The following is a 26,331-nucleotide window of genomic DNA, read 5'->3' as shown; positions in this document are numbered from 1 at the left end:
TTTCTCTTGTCCACATTCACACCCACAGAGGAGAGAAACTTGGAATGAAGCCAGTCAGCTGGTCAGGATGGAGCGTGGCCTCGTCTGAGCTCTGTGCAGAGATCCTGAGCAGACAGAGGGTGCTGTGTGCCCCGGGGAAGCCTTGGACAAATGGATCTTCACCTTCCCTCTTCCTTACTCCCTCCTGATATCTTTCTTTCTAACACAGCTGTGCACACACAGAGCACACATGCAGCACACTGTATAAACAAGCACAAAACTGTCAGTGACAATGCTTTGGTGAACTGGGCACAGCAGCTATTTTGATTTTCTGTTTAATTCATGATTAATCTGAGTCCCTTTCTTTGGCTGAGGCCTTTCTGAAAACCTTTCTGAACTATATCAGAAAAAAAAACAAGGCCTTCCTAGAACATATCCTTCCTTGGTAAATTGGTTATTCTGAACATAGTATCACAGTTGAATAAAAATCTTATGAGTCCTTGGGATCATCGTTTTAAATACTAGTACTCACTCAGCAAGACTTACTTGTAGAAACATTGGACTCAATTGTTATTTGGATGATCTGTTTTTGAGAATGAAGCTGGCTTTTTAACCCTCTATAGGAGAAAGATTGGAAAGAAGATAAGGGTTATGATTTCCAGCAGAGATCCTTCCCTCATCCTGTTTCCATGAGGAGGGCAAGTTCTTTGGGAAGAAGACCAGTTTTGAGATTTCTCACTGCAGTGCCTGTATCAGCAAGGGAAATTACAGAGGAGGAGCCTTGGAGGATTTGGGCATTGACCAAACTGATGGGTTTGATCCAGAAGTGACCGACATGCTAGATTAACCTACCTTGCTCTATGATAATTTTCCAGTTTACAGCCCATTAAGTGCAATGTCTTATGTTATGTTGTAATTAGATTGGAGCAGAGGTGATTTATTTTGTTTGTTATTTCCTGAAAAATGGGCCAGAGGCATGGAGTAGGATCATAGATCCTAACTGCTTAGACAAAGTTTTCTTGGCATATTAAGTGTGCCTCAATCCTGTTTATCTATTATTAGTTAGAAGGAGGAGCCTATTTATTTTCTTGATAAATAAGGGAGTCCCACAGGGCTTCCTGATTAAACCAGGAGACAGATGTTTGCTGAGAGAAAGAAGGAAGGGTAATCAATCAGTGCTTCATTTTGCAGTGAACCAATTCATGATATAAACATGGGGGAAAGGGCATTGGTAAATTTGTATTCTACAGCATTAATGAGAATGGGATCCTGCCCTCATGGAATTGTGCCTGTCCAGCCACCTCTGCTTCCTGGAGCAAGTGGATGCAAGGACCTTGCTTGACTGGCCCTATTGGGCTGACACTTGGTTGACATCATAGTAGTCTTTGTTTCGGGACAAGGAAGGTCTCTTCCTGTTCATGGTGGTCTCACTTCTTTTTTTAAATTCAAGAGTGATCTGCTGAGTACTTACCAGGTGTAAGGTCTGGGCTAGGTGCTGGGGGTACAGCATTGAATAAGCTGACAAGGTCCCTGTTCTCATGGCATGGTGGGGGGACTTCAGATAACAAAGAATGAATAAACAGGGGAAATGCCAGGAAACAATCCATGCAATGCAGATCATTAAACCAGGATGATGCAATGGCATTTGACTGAGGAGTGACTTTCAATTGGGTGTTCAAGTGATGTTTAAGTTAGAGCCAAGACTTGGCATTCATGTGTCTTGCTGGCCTTATTTCTCTCCTTCCTGGATGTTAGCTCTTTCTAGGCTTCTCACTGGGGACGGCTTAGAGCTCCTTGAGCCGGAGCTGGCATGTGGATCAGACTGATGTTTGACTTCCTCTCTGTCTGCTTTATAAACCTTCACTCTCCTCAGCCCTGTAAAGGAAACCAACATATTCCACATGGTTCTCCAAGATTTAATCCAGTTTGAAGGCTGCTGCTAGCACATGGGAACACTACTAAACAGTAAAAGGAGTAGCTAATGAATTGCTAAACCAGGAAATACTTAAGTTCCATGGTCCTGCCACAGCTTCCCCAACATGTTCAAGTTGTTTAAGGCCACAGTGGAAATGATTAGGATACCCTACAGATTAGAGCACAATTCTGAGTAAGGATTGATCATTTACTCATCCTTCAGAGAATATCATGTGCAGCATTTTGCTGTGATTTAGATAACATATTAAGAATTCTAGTGTCAGGGGTTCTCTGATGAGGCAGTTCTTAAAGTTATGGCTTCTTTTCTTGAGCAAATTAAGTCTTTTTAGAGAAGAGGGGTGTAAAGGTGGCTTATCAAGGAAACTTACAGGTGGCAGGACCTCTGTGGCTGAAATCTAGAGATTTCTTAAATATGTGAAATCCTAATGGGAAGAGAGAGGTAATTTGGGAAGGAGGCCATTATAAAAGCAGCAGAATTGGCGCTTTTAAGGATGGAGAAGATTTGGCTGCAGAGAGAAATAAGAGAGAAGCATTTGAGGTGGAGATGCTGGGGGTGGGGGTGGGGGTGGGAAGCTTAGGAAGAGAAATCCAGAGTTGAAAATGAGCATTGTTTATTTGTGGAGAAATGAAGAAATCTTTGCAACAAAAATAGAGTGCTTGTAGTCAGAGAATGGTGGAGTATCAGTTGGATAGGACAGCTGGAACTGTGTCTAGGACTGTTCACTTTGGCTGGGGAAGATTAGCACTAATAGGTGGGAAATAGGGTGCTATTAAAGTTGTTGGGTGGGGAGGGGGAAGAGAAATGAAATAATAAACATGGCCTCTAAAGATGAATTTTGTAGCAGATTTCAGGGTGGACTGGTGGAAGAGTCAGGCATCCAGAGACGAAGCTATGCTGTTCTAACCATCTGGATGAGAGATAATTGGGGTCTCGAACTCAAACTGCGGGGCAAAGCAGGGAATGAAAATGAGAGGACAGGGATGTTCTTTGTCAGAGAGAGAGGGAAGCAGATATTGGGTCCTCCAGCTGGTCAGAGAACAGCTCCCAAGCAGTGAGAATGGACCACATGGAACCGTGCCTTGCTCCCAGAGGCTCTGCACGCCGCCCTTCTCCCATCTGCTCCCAAACTCACAGCGAGAGGCTGGGGATGGCTGCTCGGGCAGCACTCAGGTGAGCCGACAGCCTGTTCCCAGTGCATGTGCCGTGCCTGAGAATGAACATGGAGGAGAAGCAACTGTTCCTCGAGCCCTGGGGTCTCCACGCTGATGCCAACAGCATGCCTTGGTGTTCCTTCCCCAACTGATCCCAGATGGCAGGGGGTCCCGGGAGCACTGAAACTTTTAGATTTGCCACCATCTGCTTTGGACCTGTGGCGTCAGTTGAAGTTAACATCTCTGGTGTTAAACGCTGAGATTTTGGGGGTTTTGGTACCACAAAAACCCAACCCTGACTGATAAACACTAAGTAAATGCTTGATAAATGGTCGCTATGATTATTTTCCCTCTTCCTTTTGCCTTCTTTCTGAGAGACAGATGGAGTCATTTGTAGCAGATGCTATTTGGGTCAGATGGGTCCATTCCCTTGAATGTAGGGACTCTTGCTTATATGACTGATATTCTCTCACTACTCTCCTCTCTTCCTATTAGTTTGAGGTAGAAGAATTGGGATTGAACACCAGAATCCTATCACACCATTTCCTCTTCAAACCTCACTATTTTTTTTTAATCTGTGGAATGTGACAGTTTCGTTGACTATCTATTTCAGATTAATTGTATGATTACTCCATATATACTACGTTCTTAGCATGTCCCTCAGCAATTACTATCACTAGGTTTTCTTTTCTACATTTTTTCATTCAGCACATGATGTGCTGCCCTGTGAGCTTCAGCTGAAATTAGGAGAAGTAACTCTATCCATTTCCTGCCCTACAGGATCTTGGAAACAAAGACCTCAACAGGGATAAAATCTACCTGATTTGTCAAATCGTCCGAGTCGGGAAGATGGATCTTAAAGATACTAATACAAAGAAATGCACACAGGGACTGAGGCGGCCCTTTGGAGTGGCAGGTAATAACATGCCAGACACCATTAACTTTTATTGGCAAGTACCTTTTATATGGCTGAATTTTAAAGATTATTTCTTTTCCTCCTCCACTTCATTCCCTCCACCCCCCAAAAAAAGTTATGCCAGACAACCCTTAATACCTTCATTTCTGGTGACTAAATCCATAATTGTGACTAAGTCCAGATTTATGATGAATGCAGTGAATGATGCGATCCTCGTGTCTGGAAGCTGGAAGCCGAGCTCTGGGAGGCACGGGCTGAGCATTTGTGCCTTCACTCCCCAGTTCCATGAGAAAGGAAGAACAATACGGGCAAGATCTAATTATGAAGAGCGAATCATTAAAAAAAAAATTCCCAGGGCAGGAAATGCAGTTACACAGAATGAGTTACCTGCCACACATCTAAATTCCAGCTGGAGAGGGACATTTGGAAAATCGACATGACCCGGATGGCAGCTTCAGCTCTGTATTTTGCTCCCAGCTTTATCTCACTTGGTGTTTCCAAGACTTTGTCATTCTTGTCCCACCTTTTGTGGCATCTGTTATTTTTGAGGATCACTGCATTATTATTTCCCTAATATATTTTCTTTTAATCAGCCCACTTTGTTTATGCTAAAGTGCATGTTTCTTAAAAGACCATTTAAATACCTGTCAAAACATCAATTTGATATGCCAGTTTCATTCTTTTTATTAAAAATAAGTTTTCAATCGTGTATCCCTGTGTATCACATTTCAACCCAGTGTTTCAGGTTCCTCACTTTGGGATAACTTGATCTTCTGTGATCTCTAACCGGCTGGCTCCCCAACCATCCCCTGGCACTGCATGTAAAATGGTGTAGTGGAAGAAGTTACCCTGAGCTAGCTGGTGTTTTAACCTAGCTTTGTCATTAGATCGCCAGGTGGTCTTGGGCAAGCAACCCTAGGGCCTTCGTTCCATGTTATGCAAAATGAGAAACTTGTACCTGGCTGGTCCATGAAATCCCTACCTGTTCTAAAACGATTCCATATAAGAGGCCTTGATAGCATCACAAGGCAGCGAGGGTTCTCCAACCTTATCTCAAAGTGTGCCTTTTTCGTCCCTCTCTTTTGGTCACAGGGCACAGAAATCTGATCTAAACTGGCTAAAGCCAGGAAAATAATACTTTATTTGCTCATGAAATGGAAAGGTTCAGGGATAAATTGCTTCAGGCATAACTGGATCCAGGAATTCCAATTTATGTCTCTGCATCTCTCAGCTCCTATGTCCTTTTCCTGGCTTATTCTCATGACAGTCCAATTAGTTGGCAAAATATCTGCCAGCTGTTCTAAGCTTCATCCTACCAGCTTAGCAACTCAGTGGAAGGAGATTGCCTCTTCCCTATTAGTTCCAGCAGAAGCCCCTGGAGCTTAAACAGAGGTCACACACTCAGCCCCAAAGCATTTACTGGGGGCAGGGGGACGTGGTTCTCCTACTGGTCATGCCTGGGTCATATGCACCCTACCCAAACCTCATATGCTAAGAATGGGTCCATCAGAAAGAATGGATGCTGGCCAGGATCAGATACCAATTTCTCCTACATCTTCTGGCTCCCTAATTCCCTTCTCTAGCCACATGCAGCCAGTGGTTGAATATTACCCGAGCAGTTTCAATGGCTCCCTAACCAAAAAGCCTGAGTGTTTGAGGTATTTCACTTGACTAGCTTTTCTCCCCACTCCCTATTTCTATAATCCTCTCTCTAGTGCAGGAGTTCTTCACCTTGGTTGTATGGACTGCCAGTGACTGATTTATGGAGAAGCTTTGGAGGATCCAGGGTTCCTCTGGAATTGCAGAGTTCAGGGATCCTACAATCATATGTGTATGGCTGAGCACATTTATGAAGAAAAAAAAAAGTGAATATATTTCGTTAGATTCTCAGATCCCACATGGAGTCACTGCACTTGTGTTTTGATAGGCATATAGACATTCCATACATATAGATGTCTAATCCAAACCTAGTTGTGTAATTCTGTAGCCCTGATCTGACTCTTCTTTTTGGCCTTTGCTGAGGCCCTGGACTCTTGAATGTTTCCCTGCCCTGCTGTCTACTTCTCCAGAGCTGTTTTCCCGGGTGCTGCATGTTCTGAGCCCTCGCTGCCTGTGTATTCTCCGACACTGGTTTGCTTGCCTTTTTTAGACTTGTCTGATCCCATGCATCCCTGGTCCTACCCTGTGCCTTACAGTCTCATCCCATTGTCATCCCTTCCTGGGGGAGGGGAGGTTGAAACCATTAATTCATTTCTCTTCTCTTTCTAGTTATGGATATAACAGACATCATCAAGGGGAAAGCAGAGAGTGATGAAGAAAAGCAGCACTTCATTCCTTTTCACCCGTGAGAGATTTCCCATCTCTTTCCATTCTCCTAAGCACACCCTTTCTCACCAAGGGCAACTCGAACACAGAGTGAACTGGTTGCCTTAGTTAGCGATAGCCGGGCGGGGCCTCCCAAGAGGAAAGCAGAATAAGAACAACAGCTTCAGTGCCAAGGCCCTTGAAACCAACCAACTTTTCACCCATTCATTTATCAGATGTTATTTATTCAACAGAACTTTATCGAAGGCCTGGCAGAGGGCTGGGCACTGAGCTAGGCATGGGAAAAGAGAGGTGAGAAAGATAGACATGGGTCTGTCTTCACTCAGCTTATAGTCTGATGGAGAATTAAATAGACAATCAACAACAGATTAATGAATTAATTATGAGTGTGACAGGTTTCACACAGCCATGAAGAAGCCACATATCAGGAGCATATAAGAGGGAACCTAATCTGGTTCTTGGGAGGCGGACAGGTAAAATGTTCTTTCCCTGCTATAAAATGAGTCTGCAAGAAAGTAGAGCCCCCAGTTCAAGAACGTTGTCATACTCTATTACTCTAAAGATAGACCAGGGGGATGGATTTCTGATACAGTGTAATGAGGTCAGTGGCTCTGGTTAAGATACATTGTTAGGACTTAGCAGGAGTAGCTCAAGTGTTTGTATCTTGCTGAACAGATACACATCTTGAGGGCTTGGGAATCCTTGCTTTTTGAGAGCCTTCCTAGGCTATTGAAAAATGGCTTCTACTTCCAGCACTGATATTTCCAATCCTCAGAGCCATGTTGCTTTGTGAAAAAAAGAGATGTGCCTCTTGATGGCATATATGCTCTCTGACCTGATACGGACAGGCTGACTTCTCATCCAAGTGGTGTGGAAGGGTTGGGGAACTTCCTGGAGCACCTCAAACTACATGTCAGGGGTCCAATTAGGGAGCCATGTGAGCATTCTGTGCTTTCTTTTCCTTTCCAGGGTAACAGCTGAGAATGACTTCCTACAAATCCTGCTGGGCAAAGTGACAGCTTCCAAGGGGGACAGCGGAGGCCAAGGTACAGTGCCAGGGTGCAGAGTGGGCTGAGCCTGACTAGCACTTGGGAGCCCCAGACTCTTAGGCAAGCAGACGCAAAGCCTGAACCCTGGGAAACTTAGCCTTCCTTCCAGACAGTGCTGCAAAGAATGGGAGCACATGATCTCTAGAGATGGAAACTAGATCTCCTGAAGCAAATTGGAGGCTTATCCTAGTGTCCTACAGGAAGAGAGGAATTGGTGTTTCCTGAGTATCTACTATGTTTCAGGCACTTTCATATGTCATCTTGTTAGATCTTGTCCTTACCACAGTCCTGTGAGACAGATAGTGTCATCCCCCTTTCACAACAGCTGACCTTAGAGACCTTGGATAACTTGACAGAAGCTGACATTGCTAGAAGTAACTTGTGGGGTTCAAACTCAGAGGTGTCTCACACAGAGCCCCTTGGCCTTGCACCTTCCATCCTCGCCCTGGGCTGGGTCACTGTCTCTGTGGTTCTATGTCTCTGCTCCTAGTGGTCTCCTCTGGAAAGGAACAGCAAGAAGAGAAGTGCTGGGAGTGGGGGACTGAGGGATCACCTTGAGGAAGTTGGATCTTCATGATGAGTGTTCCCTTTTAGGTGTCTGGGTCACCATGAAGATGCTGGTGGGTGACATCATTCAGATCCGCAAGGACTATCCACACCTGGTGGACAGGACCACCGTGGTGGCCAGGAAGCTGGGCTTCCCAGAAATCATCATGCCAGGTGGGACCCAGCTGGGGAGGCCTGTCTATTTCCTTTGTAGAGTCAAATCCTTCCTTTGCACCTGTCTTCTTCTATTTCTCTCCCTGAAGGTAACCATTGAAAATCATTTTTGGATATAAAGAATCTTCTATGCATACATATTATAAATACAAATACACACAAATACCACATGTACTTTTTCCCCCACAAATGGTATTATACTTTATATATATATACTATTACTTTATATGTATTATATATGGTGTTCTGCAAGTTGATTTCTCACTTAATAATTTATCATGGACATCTTTTCTATTTTACAACATATAGAACAATTCCATTATTTCTGGGGCAATATTGTCATTCTCTTAAGTTTTTAAACTATATTTTTTACCAAAGGAATCCATGCTCATTGTAAAATGTTCAAATAGTACTGAAAGGTCTCAAGTGAAATGTTAAAAGCTCCCTCAATCCCGCTTTCAAATCTCTCCAGAAGTAACTACTACTATTGATATTGTTCAAATGTCTATGCATTAAAAAAATGGCATTATATAATAACACTCTTTTGAAACTTCTCTTTTTGTCTTGAACTGGTGACATGGACTTCGGGCCATGATTGCACCCACCACTTGACCCCTTCCTTCCAGTTGTATGGTGTTCCATCGTGGGCCTGCTTTACTTGAGACTTAAATTCCTTGTGCAATTCCTTGTGTGGAATTTTGAATTCTTACTGCCCCCCCATTCCTGAAGGCCCTCTGCAGCTTGACCCTGCCACAGTGTTCCTAGACACATGCAAAGTCACTCTTCTGTGTCCATACAATAAAAGATCTGTGGTTATGGATGTTTGGTTGCTACTCCTAGGCTAAAATCAATTAGATTGGTGCTTTCCTTTGCCTACCCAGAAGGTGTCACTAGAGGATGAAAATTAAATGATTTTAATGTAGCAAGAAACAATTTTGACCACCCTACCTCCTTTTTGCAACTGTTTTCCTAGTGTTCCTTCATCCCCTAGTTACCTTCTTCTCTGACTTCTCCGATGAGGTAGAAATACATTTCCAAATTCTTCTGCTTTTAATTTCATTAGTGGAAATCAAGGTGGGGACATTTCCTCCCACTCTCCCCAGTAGTTAGTCACTGTCTGGTTCCTGCTGTGTTTGACTCTAACTCTTGTCTCTTTCCTTCTCTCTCCCTCCGCCTCAGGGGATGTCAGGAACGACATCTACATTACTCTCTTACAAGGTGACTTTGACAAGTACAACAAGACCACGCAGAGGAATGTGGAAGTAATCATGTGTGTTTGCGCGGAGGATGGCAAAATGCTGCCCGTAAGGGACCCTGTCTTTTCTCTGGGTGACAAGGCACCGTCTTGGGTGCTACTGCTCATAAAGATTTGCTTTTCCTCTCCAGGATTCTGCTTCTAAATGCCAGGTGCCTTTGGGACTGGGGTTGAATAATGTGATTTGCAGCTTTTAAGCTCAGTTAGCACAGTGCCTCTTAATGAGACCTTGGGTGGTTATTTCTTTACACCAAAGCAATTTTTCAATGTCCTTCCCTTTACTTTCATGACCCCTTCTATTTGCTTCGCCTTGGCTTATAGGTTAGCTTTTTGCAGTTAAGACGTTGTTCTCATTGAAATCTGAACTAGTTTATTCAGTTAAAATCCATGCAAACAAGAGGATCAATGCAGAACCTTGGTCTGATGTGTAGAATTGGGATGCCCTCAAAGCAGATATTCTCAACACTTAATCCAACTCCCTAGTGCTCAGCCAGAAATTCTGGTGGAAAGCCTTATGCTTAAATTGGTCTCCAGAGGGCTAGCAGAGTGTATTCAAGAATGCAAAGCACATCGCTATAAATATTTATACAACATATGTCCTGTACAATATTTGTCATGAGTGTTTACATTTATTTACTTACATTTCTTTTAAGGTTGTCAGCAGTTGTGTCCAGTGTGTGGGAGGGTTTTGCTTCTCTATTTCTCCTTTCAGAGTACTTAGCTGAAAATAAAATCAGCCCTCAGAAGGTTCCAGCATGGGCAAATCTTCCTCTTAGGTCACAGGAGGTGAACAGAGAGCAAAGTAGGTTTGAGATGTGAATCAGAGAGGAGGTGTGAGTGTTGCTAATCCATCCACTCTGCTCTTGCATTGGGGCCTGGAGCTCAGGCTGATTTTATTACTCTCTACCTAGGTCAGCTTCTTGGTGAGCTTATTAAGTCTAAGAATAACTGGCATTCATAAAGGAATCACCATGTGCATTGTAATAAATGTGATGCTTCGCTGTTATTATCCCCATTTTACAGAAGAGAAAATGAAACCTCAAGCAAGTTAAGCAACTTGCCCAAGTCATAGAATTAGTAGGTGGCAGAGATGGGGCTTGAGTCTACATTCCAGATCTTCTTAACCATTTCATTATAGTGCTTGTATATATTTTTTAATTCTCCAATTTATATCCCTTTATTAAAATGAAGCCAATAACCACTTCTATCAAATTCTGAGAAGCCTCATAATTGCCTTTTAAATTTAAAGAAACCCCCACAACTGCCTTTTTGTCTAGATTGGCCCCATATCTAGTTGAGCCAAATTCAGGTGTTTAAACTCACCCTTCTTTTGTTGGATTCTGAAACTTTTCTGAAAAATAAAGTAAGTGAGAGAAACTTTGCTCAAAGGAACATGAACAACAGAGGATTTTTATCTGAAAGAAAAATTGCATTGCACAAGTGTATAGACCATTGCTCTAAAGTTATTTTTATCCAGCTACCTGTTGGCGAGCTCTTTAACCACAGCTTCATTCTAAAACACTGATATGCTTGCCTCTAATGTTGTTGAAGGACAAATTAGAAGGAACAGTTAACAACAGGAAAGCAGGCATCTTATCTTGTTTCTGGTCTGAGTGAGCCATTCTTTGCACCCCTTTCTAGTCACACTCGACCAAGCTGAACAGACACACTTATCAAAGATGAATATATAAGCAGGTAATTCTGGAGCAGAAAGGTAACTGTGGGGCACAGTGATAATTTGTGGTTTCATCTATTAGGGAAGTTATGGGGGAGTTCAGTTGACTGACTATTGAAAATTGCTAAGGAAGTCTGTGGGAGGCTTTTCTTTCTCTATTTGCAGAAATAAATATTACTGCCTAATTAAGTGTGAGGCAGTGCATTCAGACACTCCTGTTTGATGCTGGTGGGTTCCTGTGGGAACAGCCCGGTAGGGTTATCTATTTTCCTTTCTACTCCAGGTGCATGCTTTTGGCAGAGGTGGGACCATAAGGCAGGGAAGTTAAGCCTGCTTTTTGCTTACTTTGGGTTCTCAAGGACCTCGATCAGGAGGGGGAGGGCACCCAAGGGGGAGAGGCATCGTAGCAGCTAAAGGGGTGGGCTCTGAGTTTAGACAGACAGAGTTCCAATGCCAACCTCCTCTCATCTATAAAAGAGGAATAGCAATCTCTTCCTCATGAGGTTGCAGGTTAAACAAAATGGTAGGTGTAAAGCCCCTGGCATGCAGTAGATAGCAACAGGAGGGAGGGTGACATTCATAGAAGGTGGACCAACTGCAGGGTAAGGCCCTCAGAGGAAATCGAAGAGGGTCTAATGGGTACTCCAACATGACACCTGAAGCATGTTTCCAGGGATGCATGCCCCAGGGGTTATCTGCTTTCCTGTGACCAATCATCTTATAGGCAGTGTGGTGCCCTGGTTAAGACCATAACTTCTGGGACCAGGCAGCCAGGCTCAAAGCCCAGCTCAACCGCAGATTAGCAAGATGACCTTGAGCAAGCAATGTAGCCTCTCTAAGCCCCAGATTCTCCATCTGGAAATGGGACCAACAATGACACCTTATTCTTGTGAATATTAAATAAGGCAATCTACATACTAAGTGTTCATTACATTTAGCCATTATTATTATAAATTTATAATGAGCTCCAAGCTTGATTCCCACCTTGTGGAAGCTATTTGGCATCTTCTGCTTGATGTGGTCTGGTCAATGCAGAATGCTTTCTAGCTCTCAAAGTGCTTTTTCATCCCTGGTTTGTTCCTCATATGATTCCTACATGGTCAATGGGACATTCTTTAGGAGCCTGGTCGTTCGATTTGTCCTCCTGCTGAGGTGTCCCACCCAAAGCCTCAGAACAAGCATTCAAACCTGCAGGCTTCCTTTCAGATTTTCGTAAACTTACCTAAAGCTTCACCTCACCAACCAGGGGCTCTTCCTGTTAATCAGGGGTTACAGGGTGGGGAATGTGGGAAACTATTGAATAGTCCTACTTGAGATATATGTGGATCTATATTTTCCCTAAAACTAGGCTCGGTCCTGAGTTGTGATGCCCTCTTGACACACTTTGCAGTGTTCGGTTTTATCTCTGAAGTGTTGAGGCTGAGGGCCACTATCTTAGGATGTTTTCAGAATAACACCAAGGCTGCCTTTTCCAGCCTTAGGAAATCAAAAATTTTCATCACCAGGAGAGTTCTGTGAGATTGGGTTGCCTGCGTACAGCAGTTTTACTTTTGCCAGAGATATATGTGTATTTTCAGATTTTATAAGCTACATGGGATTCACTGAAGCTAGAGAAACTCTAAGCCCATAAATCTTTGTAGGCTGGAAGGCATACAGGTTGTTATAGAAGAAACACCGGTTTAGGAGTTAAAGGGTTTGGGATGTAGTTCCAGCTTGCCATTTTTTGAACAAGTGACTTAACCTCTCTGGGCTTCTGTTTACTCAGCTATGAAATGGGACTAATAATGGTAACCATCAGAAGTGTTTGTGAGGATTAGACTGAGAGGCATAGTATGTGTGTAAAGGACTTAGAATGATGCCAGGCACAAAGCACTCTCTCAATGGTTTGGAGAAAACTTTGGAAGCATGTTTTTAGTTCAGTGCCTCACAGTGTTCTGAATGTCTTCATCTCATGGATAATCAAGAGTGTTGTGTGCCTTTCTTCATTTCCTGCACGTTAACCCTCCCCTGGAGGGAGTTCATTGGTTATCCTTGCTTTTTTAGAGTTTCATTTTGAAAGGACTCTATGTCCTTATTTTCAAATGCATTCAATTTGACTAAGTACCATCAGTCAATATTGAAAGTGAGCACTTTCTTCTCTTGTAGTTTGGAAGCAACAAGGGAGCTTTCCAGTGAGAAGGGCAGGGTTCTGCTCCGCACAGCCTAGCTCCATTTCCCAGGGGTTACAGAGGGTTACCATGTGTCCAGCACTGGTAACTGTCAGCTTGATGGGGTCACTCGAGGGCCCATTGGATGAACGTGATGGAATCTGGTGAAGGAATGGAACTTCTTACCATAAAAATGACCAGATGGGCACAGTTTTGCCATTTTGGTGACCTTTGAGGCTCCAGAACCAATCCTCCTGTTCCTAGGAGTCTGGAAATTTAAGGTTAAAATCCACTGGTCTGGTAAAATAATAACACCTAGGCCCCTTCTGGCTTATACTAGCTTGGATCTTGCCTTGGGGCCAAACATCTGTGAAAAACAGATAGAATCAGGGGCTGGCATATTCCATTACAAGATGATTCCTTGTTACCCACTTAGCTCCTTTCTGGAACTCTGAGGGTGATTTTATGGCAAAGAATAAATATCCTATAGAGGTATGCTTGCTCTGTGCTCACTCTGTCCTCTCTGCTTGGAATATCCTTCCCACATTTCTGCTCTAGGCTGCCAACTTGGAATCATCCTTCAAGAAGAAGGTCATCACCTCCAAGAAGTCTTCCTGGAATCCTCAGGCTGCACTTAACTGCCCCTTCTCTGTGCCCTGTAGTGGCATGTACATTCATCTGCCATTGCCTCACATTGCTGAAATGATTTGTCTGCTCATTTAATGTTTCCTCCTCTGTGAGCTTCTTATGTCAGGTAGATGACTCATCCCTGTAACCCCAGTGCTTAGCCTAGGCCTCGTACCCAGAAGATGCTCAGTAATCGTGGGATGAACCAAGTCACTCTCCCCTCAACCTCCTCCACCCAGACCTTGGTGTGGTAGCATTAGAAATCCATCAGAATGAGTTGCTACTTGACTTATCAGAGCTTGTTTGTAAATGCTGTGTATATGCAGAGTTAGGAAACAAATAGGATTAATACGACTGGCAGCGTGCAGTAACTCCAAGGCTGGTTACCATTTACTATAAGACAGACACGTCAGCGCCTGCCGCGCGCCAGTGGTTTCCAGAATGCGAGTAATAGAATTTCTGTAGTTACGCAGCTGTCACTCCTGGGGCTGGGGATTCTCATGGAAAAATCCATAATGTAGAAGGGTTTTGATGGGTACCTGGCAGGATGGTTGGAGAAAGGGAGGGTCATCTCAGGCCCTAAGGCCAGCCTTGGCCTTGGGGTCAAAATTGCCCAAGTACGGAAAATGGCAAGTTTGCAGTGTTTTCTCTCTCCATTTTTCTTGGGTCAGAATGCAATTTGCGTGGGAGCTGGGGACAAGCCCATGAATGAATATTGCTCTGTTGTGTACTATCAAGTCAAACAGCCACGTTGGATGGAGACAGTCAAGGTAAGAATATTCATAATTAATAATAATAGCAGCAAACCCACATCTATTTCTTACGATGAACTAGGCACTAGTTATTTAAACTAAACTCGCTTATTGCTCATAAATACCCTGTTTGGTTTGTACCAATATTGCCCACGTTTTACAGATGAGGAAACTGTGGCAAAGTGAGGATAAGTAGCTTGCCCGTGATCACATGGCTAGTAAGTGTCAGAACTGGGATTTGAACCCGGACAGCCTGGCTCTGGGTCTGTGCTCTTAACCACTGTGGATGGGAACAGGAAATGGAGTGGAACAATTAGCATTCTTTCTCCTTCTTTTGACACCAGTAGAAGAAACCAGTTATAATGTTGGCCCTTGGACTCAAAGGGGCTTTTTTCATGTTCTAGTTCTACCATTCACTAGCTGTTTGACCTTGGCCAAGTCACTCAATTTCTTTATACTCCAGTCTTCCTCACTGATAAAATGGAAGCAGTAGGATGGCCATGAAGATAAAAGGGTTGAATACATACAGCAGTGTTAGAACAGTACTTGGAAGAGAGTATGCACTCGATAAATATTAAGCTGATCGTACCTGGCAGTTGTCTTAGTCTGCAAAACACCCCTCAAATACTTAACCCTCACTGGTTTTTTACCCACCCCTGTGCAAGGCAGACTAATTTGTACTGTTAGGCAGCATTGTGCCTGCTTTTTGTACTGGGGGGTGGTGTGGGAGGGAAGGCAGGGTGAGTGTAGTAGCTCCAAATATGTGATGCAGGGTCTGCCTCAAGATCCTTCTCATGTCATGTGGAATATTAACTAAGTGGGACTGTATTAAAATATTGTTCCCTGGTGAAATAAATGTGAGGAATTTCAGAACAAAGTCAAAAGGCTTCTTTATGGCAGGTTCTCAGAAACTTTAAGATGTAAATATGCTCTGCAAATCTGCAAAAGGAAGAAAGTGCAGAGCATTTCCCAAACATCATTGACCAAGGAGCATTCTCTTTTTTCCCTAGCAATATATCCCAGGGCTTGTGTTCTGTTGAACATATTTGGGAAATTCCTTGTTCTGATCTAAGCAAGAGATGGGGTGGGGGTGGGGGTGGGAGGCTTGAGGCACTGATGTGATTGTGAACAAGATATAAAAATGTATCATGCTTTTCTTCATGCAATTTCCATTGCAATTCTGGGGCCAATTCTGAACATATTTCCGGGAGGGATAGAGTGTGACAGGATGAGCCTTCTCTAGCCCTGGGTTACAGCAGAAGTTGCCATTCAGAAGGACAAGGGGTCCTTTAAGTTGATTTTCTGTATCTGAAATAATTCCCTGGGGTTTCCAGTGTTGTGTCAGGCAGTGGAAATGGTGTTCCGTGTGTGAGTGCCCTGGTTCTCTTGATCACCTTCATTGATCTGGGGCCTGCCAATATAGTATTGTCACATTGTCCTCTTGTGGATGGTACCTAGCCCACCAAGCCATGCCAGCCTACTCAGCATAGAGGCATGGCAGAGCTTGTGAGCAAATAGGAGGCTACAAAAGGCCACTTCATGTTTGAAGATATTCTCACGGGAAGGTGCTGCACAGAGAAGTGACATTAAGCACAAATATTCTCATCTCGGATTGTCACATTAAGCAGAAGGGAATGCCCTGCATTGGAATATGAAGCAAATTTGGAACGGTGTGGGAATGATCACAACTTCAAATATCTCTGCCTTGTAATTAGTGGCATTCCTTACTCACAGCTCTCTGTCCCCAAGCTCAAGATATTTTCACTTCTTCGTTTCCAGTGATAGCAGTTCAAATCCCTATGGTTCTTTCCTTGTCACATATATTTCTATTTTCTTCAGTGGGTCTCCCTGTACTCACTCTCTTCAAAATGATAAACTGCCCAACTGTGTGGTCAGAAAGTCACTGGACCGGGTTGTTTTTCTCTTCTCCGTGTTCTACTGCACCCCAGTTAAATTTCTTTCCTAGCTCTTATCACATGGCTGTTATAAGTATATATCATCCACCTCTTGGACCATGAACTCTGTGAGTGCTGGGACTCTGCCTTGCTATCGTAGTTTATAGTCACCATTCAATACAGAGGGAGAGAATGAACTGAATTACAGTTGCCCATGAGGCTCCCAGTACTTCTGCTCTGTCTGAAACACTCAGACAAATGGTAGACCTCCTCAGGCTCAAAATTCATATTCTGGAGCAGAGAGTGCCCCAAAGTATACATCGGTTTGGCTTTTAATAGTCATCTGTATAGTATAAACTTGTCCCTTTAAAAATCAAAATGGTTTCTCAAAGGTAGCTGAGCTCCTCTGCTTTGGCCTAAATTGCACATCGCAGGGAGAGAGAGCTTTGGGAGGCAGGGGCAGTCTAGAGCCAGTCCTAAAGCATCCCAATAAACAGTGCCTGCAGATCACTCACTGGATGGTGATACTGGGGTGGCCAAGGTGTGACTGTTTTAGTTCAGTATCCTTGGAAGGAAAAGATATGCACTTGTGTCCAACCCAGGATGGGAGTGAACCCTAAGATTTGCCCACTTATTATTTGATTAAAGCATTTTTATTAATTTGCATAATTAAGAGTAAGCCCCCTAATGGCCATTCTTAATTGGCTAAGCCCTGCTGCAATTGACAGAGCTCCTGAACTATGTAAAGAAAATGTACATTGTGCACTTTGCAGTGCATCAAATGCTGTGCTAAAGTTATGTGACTTTTATATCAATTTGGTGAGATTCATTTGTCCTCACCATAATTTACAGACCTCTTTTCATTGGCTGGGAAGGCAGTTTGCCAAATGGATTACATTTGGTGCTTTATTTTCTCTTCATAGCTAGTTCTTATGTAATTTATTTACAGTTCATCAGGCTTGATGGATGGGTAATAAATCAGCATGCAGTACTCTCAGTTAAATGGTCAGGTTATCTTTGAGGGCTGGGGTGGAGGGCGGAGGGCCATTTAACTCTTTGCCTCCTGAGCTCTGTCTTTTGTGTGCTGAGGTGGCTGTCCCTATTGAAGACATGCAGAGGATCCATCTACGATTCATGTTTCGACATCGGTCCTCCCTTGAATGTGAGTACCCAACCAAGTGGCATCTCTGCAGCTCCCCTAAGGGGAGAGGAGTGGGACAGCTGGGTGTCCCATCCATCATATTCTGTCCTGACCTCACAATATTACTTTCAGCTAAAGATAAAGGAGAAAAGAACTTTGCCATGTCCTATGTGAAGTTGATGAAAGAAGATGGGACCACTCTGCATGACGGATGCCATGACTTGGTTGTCCTAAAGGTACCATCATTGGCACTAGCTCCATAAGCTGAGGATAATATTGGTATCTGCTCCATATGATTGTTGTGAGGCTTAAGTGAAACTAAGGCATAGGAAGCACTTAGTGCAGCTCCTGGTGCATAGTAAGGGCTCACCAAATGTTATCTTCTGGAATCCTACCTCTCATGATTCAAGGGACTTAGGTGTTGGTAACTCTGCTAAGTACTCTACATGCATTAGCCCATTCAGTCCCCACAAGAATTCTAGGAAGAAGGTATAAGGATTATCCTCAATTTACTCTTGAGAAAATGAGGCACAAGAGGCCAAGAAATGCATCCAAGGTGACACAGACTTGTAATTGGTAGAATGGGATCTCCTAGACTCCAGGACCGTCTGATTCTGGTGACAGTGAGCATCTACTTCAAACTGATTCCTTAGCTTGCTGGTGACCATTTATTATGATCTCAAAAAATTCATGATGAATTAAAATGGCCTGATCTTCACTTTCCTTTTTGCCATTTATGAAGTTCCCAGAGCCTTCAACTGATTGATCAACCCCTTTGCCATTAATGTATCTTTTTTTTTTTTTTTTGCCTAATTTGTGGAAAAAATAGCCCTGCCTTACCAGCTGATATCTGTTGCTTTTCTGATGACTTGACTGTATTTCTGCCCCACTCACCTTGCGTGCAGCCTGTAACCTGGCCATTGCGAGCTTGGTGTAGCATTGGGCCTGTGGCCCTGGCTTGGGGTGGTAACCAAGGTGTTGTTTCCAGGGGGACAGCAAGAAGATGGAGGATGCCAGTGCTTACTTGACTCTTCCATCTTATCGGCATCATATGGAAAACAAGGGGACCACCTTGAGCCGAAGCTCCAGCAGTGTCGGGGGGCTGTCTGTCAGCTCCCGGGACGTATTCTCCATTTCCACCCTAGTGTGCTCCACAAAGCTCACCCAGAACGGTAATGGAACCATCAAGAGCTTGTGTGTGTGCGTGCACATGTTTATGTGTATGTGTGTGTGCATGCACATGCGTGTGTGCTTGTGCAAGCCTGGGGAGGTCCTGTTGTGGGCAGTTTAGGCTGGTAATAGTAATTCTGCTTCTCTTGACTAAATTTTAGTGGGCTTGCTGGGTTTGCTGAAGTGGCGTATGAAACCTCAACTACTACAGGAGAATTTAGAAAAATTGAAGATTGTGGATGGAGAGGAAGTGGTGAAGGTCAGTGGGACTTCGTTTTATTTGTATTCTTATACTAATGGCAGAACTTTAATTTAGGGTGGCTTCAGGGGAGATGTGAACTGTTGAAAGATACAGGACAAATTTTTTTCTCTGACAATGGGAAACACTGTCCCAGCTTGCAATGAGGAAACTTTATTGGGAAGTCTGGGCATGTGTCTTGGTTTGATGGCACTGAATGTTGAGCAGCTGGAAACTATGATTGTGCTTAGTCTCTGCAAATAGGTAAGCCTGGGTGTAATGCCACCTCACCTACTTGCCACTGTATGTGGTAATATGAATATGACATACCTCACAGGGTTATTATCAGCATTCAAGGTGATGTTATTTAAAAATTAGCACAGTTGCTTACAAATAGAATGCAATAATTGAACTAAAGCATATAAAACATATAAAGTTCAATAAACCATAGCTATTATTTTTGTTGTTATATGCTGCTATGGTAGTATGATCTTTTAGTGCTACCCATTCATTTTTGTTAGAAATAAAAAGTGTTCTTGGTTTCCTCTGCTTTGAGAACATTATGTATTAAAGATGAGGAAAGGAAAGACACCAGGGTTCACATTTTAAGTGAAATGAGCAGAAAACAATGCAAATATCAGGTATGTTGTTGTGTCACATGGTGCTGGAGAATATAAAGTGTTCTAAATGCAGATCTAATTAAAGCAACTGCCTCTTCAGCAGTGTGAATTAGGACAAGTGTTTCCCAGCAGTTCTGATGATCTTGTCTCCATCATGAACTTGACACAGCAGAAACTCTGGGATCAAACACCTTTAAGTGACAGCTCTGTGTTTTGAGGGACTTTAGGAAATATTGACCCATCCCTTAGAAGGGAGGAGAATCAAGTTATATTTACTTGCCCATACATGGAGAAGTAGTGGTAGAATTTCCATATCAGTGTTCTCAGTGTGCACTATTGACCTACCTATCTGGTTGAATAATGGCAGAGAAATCCCCCAGATACCTATTTTATAAGGACTTTCCTCTTTGGAAATCTTGGAGAAGTTATCTGAGGGAAAATTCCTTCTCTCCTTTTGCATTCTTTTTATTTTTTCCATTTTTCTTTTTTTTTACACTTTGTTATTGAAATATAATATACATAGTAAAATATGAACAGAGCACTAATCTTAAGAGTACAGCTCTCTGAACTTTTACAAATGTATACACCCATGTACCCACTTCCAGATCAAGATACCAAACATTTTCCCCATTGCAGTATGTTCCTCATGCCCTACTAGTCAATGACCACTTCCTCATCCTCCTAGATGGGCTTTTGTTCTGTTCTTGACCTTCATAACAATGGGATATTAAAGAATATAAATTCTTTGTCTGACATTTCACTTAACACAGTGTCTGTGAGTTATCCTTTTTGTTGCGTGTTGCATGTTGCTTTTTTATTGCTGTGTAGTATTCTGTAGTGTGAAATTACCACCATATATCCATTCAGTTGTCGATGGACATTTGGGTTGCTTTCAGTTTGGGCTTGTTATGACTAAAGCTATGGATCTCTTGAACATGTTTTTTGATGGATGTGCATATTCATTCTGTTGGGTATACACTTAAGAGTGGAACTTCTGGATCACCTATACTCTTCCTTAATGTGACCTTCATTGTTTTGTCCAGTTTCTCCAGGATACTCTGGATGCCCTCTTCAACATCATGATGGAACATTCTCAAAGTAATGAGTATGACATCCTCGTCTTTGATGCTTTGGTAAGAGAGAGGGGACAGGTATTTTAGTTGGCAACTAGATCAGTGAATGATCTGCTCTTTCATTTGTTTCAAGATCTTTTGAAAGCATGGGGCAGGATGGGTGAAAGGGGAGTTTTAAGTGTTGATATCAGATTGGCATGGCTGAAGGTACAGTAGGGCTGGATCCTGTGAATGATCTCTGGCTCTCCATGAATACTAAGAGGTAATCCTTGGCAAGGTTATAAAGAAACCCAAAATGTTTCTTAAATCATATTCTCCAACTCCCAGAGTCATTACACGACTTCTGCCTACCCAGAAACTTTCTTGGTGGTGCGCCATCCAGCCCTTTCTTCTTTCTGTGTTCCCAAATGGTCTCTTCCTCCTCTCTTTGTCACAACTCATGTTTTCCCAGTGTCATGTCAAAATAAGCATAAGAAACACCTGCATTAGTTTATCAGTGACCAATAAAGTCTTAATGTGTTAGCCTCTTGTGTCAGGGGCATTTGTAAAGAGGCTGCTGGGAGACAACTGGGCCTTAACCTGGTGTTTCCTAAGAGAATTCCTTGGAATGCTAGCCCTACCAGAAAGATGCTTTATGAAGAAAAGATTCCTTGATTAAATAACTTAGGGAAGTGCTGTGCATTGCCTGACCTTGTTGGAGATTCACAATGCACGTAAGTATATTAGACTCTGAAAAGTCCTGCAGTAAAGACGACATTTTAGTGATGGTAACAGAATTTCTCAAACTTATTTTACCATGAAATATTTTCATCTTACAACATCCCGTAGCACAGTTTTTGAAACTTTTTTTTTTTTTGGAAGATACTACCTTAGTCAAAAGGACTAACTGTATACTAGGAAGCTAACTCCTGGGCAAATAGAGAAGTCATTGAGAATTTTGATAGGGGGTTCAGTTTGACATGTGAATATGGCTTCCTCCCCTGTGTTTGCCCTGAAAACACTGATTCCTTGCATCTTCCTCAGATCTATATAATAGGACTCATTGCTGACCGGAAATTCCAGCATTTCAACACTGTTCTAGAGGCTTACATTCAACAGCATTTCAGTGCTACCTTGGCTTACAAGTAAGTAACTTTGCACACAGAGATTTCTTGTCTACCTTCTGATTGGCCTGCTGGGATGTCTAGGGCACGAGGAACTTCAATGCTTTCCTTTTGTAACCAGCCTGTGTGAATTCTCTCTTTTCTGATAAATCCCAACCCATCCCAAACATGCCTGGGTTATTTGGATGTCAATTAAATATGCAAACCTATAGGTTGGGATGAATTCTTTATGGTGGCAAACCTGTAGGTTGGGATGAATTCTTTATGGAGGTGTTTGTTCACTCACTCACTCACTCATTCGACTATCACTTACCAAGGAGCTTGCTTGTGGTCAGCACTGGGATTCAAAGATTAGAGAGAAGGGGTACATGCCAAGTAGCTCTGAGTAGCTTGGTATAGGATGCTGAGGGTTAAGGATGGGAGATGATGCTAGAAAGGTTGATGGGGGCCAGTTTGTGAAGAGGTCTTGAAACCAGGCAAAGAGTTACAAGTCTGCTTGGCCAATAATGAAGAAACATGGAAGGGAGTTTCCTGATATTACAAGAACATTTTCCATATAAAGAAAAGGCTGAAAAGGACATTATCACCACCATTAGTCCCACTCATACTTTGATTGTGGCTAGTTTTCCTAGGCAAAAGATTTTTTTCCCACTAGTTTTTCCTTTGCTAGCTTTTTATGGGCAGGAATTACTTATTCACTTGCTGCAATAAATCTATTTTTTAAAGTGGAGTTATTTTTATGCTTGCAAATTAGTGAGCCTGGCCTACCACCTTTAACCTTTGATTGAATGCCTTATAATTTACTGAGCAAACTAATTACCAGGCTGTCAGCTGGAAAGAGATGTATTTTGAAAATGTATCTCTTATTTAGGAAATTGATGATGGTTCTGAAGACTTACTTGGATACCTCCAGCAGAGGGGAGCAATGTGAACCGATTCTAAGAACTCTGAAAGCTTTGGAATATGTGTTCAAGTTCATCGTTCGGTCGAGGACGTTATTTTCACAGTGAGTACCTGTTATCTAAAAGTTATTGATTGGCTTTGCAGTTTCTCTGGGATAAAACTGTATACATACTGTTTGAGAAACTTTAAAAAAATTATAGCCATCTGTCGATAAGCAACAACTTAAAAAACCCAACCTTGAGAATTATGAATATGTAATAATTGTACCCTCAAAGTTCATTTGCAAGGGCAAAAGAAATATTGTCTGTTAGCGTGAAGCTAACATTTGTAGAGTTATGATTCATCCAATAAATGTGATCTGTAATTTGGGGCTTTTTTGTGCTTCATCTAACATTCGTCATTTGATTTCAGATACTGTGAAAACTTTTCAGGAATCTATATTCCATGATGGAGGGGCTGGGAGTCGAGAGAGCAGAACTCAGGTGGTTTGATGTTTGTTTGGCTCTAGTAGTCTGTGCATGACAGATGAGTGGATATTTGCAGTTGACCTGTTTGTCCTTGAGATCCTAGTGGCCAGCAAGTGAGCTGAAGTGTTAGAGCACTTAAGAGATATGATGTTTGATGTTCAGTATCAGAGAGATTAGTTGCCTTTTTAAATATCTTTAGAGATGGAGGCATTCAAATGCAACCTGCAAAAGAATGATTTGTATTTATCCTGGCTATAAGGCAAAATCTGGCAGATGATTGGTTGTGTGTGTAAACAGGTTGGGTAATAAGATGGGAAATATGAAAAATATATACAAGGAATGTATTGGTCAGGATTCTTAGTGCAAATGAAGAAAACTCAACTCAAACTGACTTAGAGAGAAATAGGATTTTATTTTATTTCATATTATTGAAAAATCCAAGGGGTAGACTGGCCTCAGGCATTGCTACATCTAAAAGGTCAGTATCGTCAGGATAGTCTGTATGTCTCTAGATCTTGGCCCTGCTTTCCTTTTGTTGGTTGCTTTCTGAGGCAAGTGTCCCAGTGTAGAGGTCACTGGCAACCTCAGGCTCACATTCTGCTAGCTTCTTCAATCATTGGTTCCTCATTGTTCCAGCAAAATCCTATGCTAAGAACTGTCTTGAGTCACATGCTAAGTCTTAATCAAACAGTGTTGCCAGGGGCATGAAATCTGCAGATTGTGTAGATAAGGTCACAGATGCACATCTGGAGTCATGGATTAGGTCAGCCACACAGTCTGATCTTGTTTTGTTGGAGAGATGGTTTCCCAAAAGATAGTTCAAGTCTGTGGCTGTCATTTTGATCATGACAATGAATGGGCTATGGTTGACAAGGTGTTCTGAAATGGGTAATTGGGATTCTACTAAAACATTCTTTGAGATTTCAGGTGTTGAGTAGAAAGAGATGGGTGTCTTGAACTATGATTCAAATCATATGTCATTTCAGTTATTCTAAAAGTGAAATACCTGTTTCAGTTCCTCTGGTTTGTCAGTTAGTCAAGGCAGAGACTGTGTATTAAAGTCTCAGGAAGTACTTTTTCAAGTTTGAGAGATACTTTTAATTATTTGAAAATCAGTAGGAGATTCTAGTGATTATTACGGAATGTCTTTATAAGGGTTGAATTCCTTGAAGGAGTTCAAGGATTCAGACATTACAATTCAAGATTAATAGGCAAGGATATCTTACCAGTCCTTCAAATAAGAACTTTAGATCTGTAACAGGAACATATATTTATCACTTATCATCAGATCTTCTTCTCTAGTTCTTCTTTTTTGGTTTTTTTTTTTTTTTTTTCCCTGCCTCCCTGCCTCCCTCTCTTCTTTCCTTCACTTCCTTCCTGTCTTATCTCTTTTACTGTTTGACTCTTCCCTCTATGGGAGCAAACTACTTTGTACATTTGCTTTTTTCTTCTTTGCCTCAAGGCATGTCATCCTGCAGAGCTCCTAACTATTCAATCAATGTAAATTCAGTGCTGCCAGGACTCTAAGTGACTTTCACTTTCTTAAGGAGTGGGGTGATCTGCTACTCTTTGCTGTATCACTCACTAGAGCATATGGAACATCATTGGCACTCAAAAAATGCTTGTTGAATGATGTGCATTTTGGGGTCTATGAGAATGCATTGGGCCAGAAGATGGTCTCTAGGAACCAAGGGCTAAACTTGAATCCTTCCTCAGAAACAAAAATGTAAACTGACCTGTGGCGGGGTCCAGGAACTCATGCTGGGGGAAGGTAGGATTTTGTGTGTCTTGTACATTTTATAATCTTTGCTCTCCAGTGGGGCCTTGGGGTATTGGGAAGTGATTGGGATACTTCCCCATATTTGGGGGTATTTTACGTGGAAAATAGAAGGTTCAATGCCTTGAGATTTGAGATTTCTCAACCAGCTGGTGGGAAATTGGAATATAATTATTGCTTTTGGGCTTATTGCATCTGGCTTTGTGTTTCTGTTTTCTGTCATCCCTTTGTTCTCTTTCCCCATGTACATAATTGCAGCTGATGTAGCTCCCATTATTTGTTCCTTTCCCATTTTTTCCTTGCACATCCTGCACATAAACATTTGCAAGGCTAGGGATTTCCTATATCAATATGCAGGATGTTGTTGGGTAAGGGAAGAAGAAGAGTTATTCAGAAGGACTGGAATTTTTTTTTTTACCAAACACTGTCCCTTCTTCGCTCTCTCCATCACCCCCTCCTCTGGTAACCTCTAATCTTCTTTCTATCTCTGTGAATTTGCTACTTCTAATCATCTCTTATAAGTGATATCATGTAATTTTTGTCCTTAAGTATCTTGCTTATTTCACTGAATATAATGTTTTCAAGTTTCTTCCATTTTGCAGCATGTCTTATAGCTTCATTTTTTTTCTTATGGCCAGAGAACATTCCATTATGTGTTAGTACCAAGTTTTCTTTATCCATTTCATTTGTTGTGGACACTTGGTTGTTTCCAACTTTTGCTTCTTGAGAATAATGCTCCTATAAACATTGGTGTACCTGTATCTGTTTGTGACCCTGTTTTCACTCTCTTTGGGTATATAAATTGAAGTAGGATTCCTGGGTCAAATTATCATTCTGTATTCTTGGGAACTTTTTGGGGACCCGCCTTATTGCTTTCCACAGTGATTGCACCATTTTACATTCCCACCAACAGTGCACCTAGAGGTCCAATATCTCCACATCCTCTCTAACACTTGTTATTTTACTTTTTTTAAAAAAAAACAATAGCCACCCTAGTGGGTGGGAAGTGCTATCTCATTGTAGGTTTAATTTGCACTTCCCTAATGGCTAATGGTGTTGAGTATCTTTTCATTTGTTTATTGGACATTTGTATATCTTCTTTGGAGAAACATCTATTCAAGTCCTTTGTCCATTTTTTATTTGGGTTGTTTGTCTTTTTCTTGTTGCATTGTCAAAATTCTTTATATATCCTGGATATTAAACCCTTATCTAATATATAGTTTGCATCTATTTTCTTCCTTTTTGTAAGTTGTCTATGTACTTTCTTGATAATTTCCTTTGAGGAACAAAAGTTTTAAATTTGGATGAAATCAAATGTATCTGTTGTTTCTTCTGTTGCTCATGCTTTTAGTGCATGTCTAAGAGTCCCTTAGTGAATCCCAGTCATGAAGATTTGCCCCTATGTTATCATC

The 26,331-nt window shown here is 42.1% G+C and overlaps 1 protein-coding gene across 1 annotated transcript in view; it reads left to right on the top strand.

Moving 5' to 3' along the window:
* Positions 1 to 26,331, top strand: part of DOCK2 (dedicator of cytokinesis 2) — a 431,071-nt gene that overhangs the window by 57,055 nt on the left and 347,685 nt on the right. The window contains exons 10-22 of the mRNA XM_037798794.1: positions 3,847 to 3,982; positions 6,251 to 6,326; positions 7,277 to 7,353; positions 7,951 to 8,076; positions 9,256 to 9,380; positions 14,452 to 14,550; positions 17,517 to 17,589; positions 17,701 to 17,804; positions 18,557 to 18,740; positions 18,900 to 18,997; positions 20,640 to 20,729; positions 21,693 to 21,793; positions 22,644 to 22,778. Coding sequence (XP_037654722.1) covers positions 3,847 to 3,982; positions 6,251 to 6,326; positions 7,277 to 7,353; positions 7,951 to 8,076; positions 9,256 to 9,380; positions 14,452 to 14,550; positions 17,517 to 17,589; positions 17,701 to 17,804; positions 18,557 to 18,740; positions 18,900 to 18,997; positions 20,640 to 20,729; positions 21,693 to 21,793; positions 22,644 to 22,778 — 1,424 coding nt within the window. The remainder of the gene's footprint in view (positions 1 to 3,846; positions 3,983 to 6,250; positions 6,327 to 7,276; positions 7,354 to 7,950; positions 8,077 to 9,255; positions 9,381 to 14,451; positions 14,551 to 17,516; positions 17,590 to 17,700; positions 17,805 to 18,556; positions 18,741 to 18,899; positions 18,998 to 20,639; positions 20,730 to 21,692; positions 21,794 to 22,643; positions 22,779 to 26,331) is intronic.

Source organism: Choloepus didactylus, chromosome 11 (assembly GCF_015220235.1).
Source record: "Choloepus didactylus isolate mChoDid1 chromosome 11, mChoDid1.pri, whole genome shotgun sequence".
Lineage (NCBI taxonomy): Eukaryota > Metazoa > Chordata > Mammalia > Pilosa > Megalonychidae > Choloepus > Choloepus didactylus.
The sequence above is the reverse complement of the archived record's forward strand: the minus strand, read 5'-3'. Positions and strand labels throughout refer to the sequence as shown.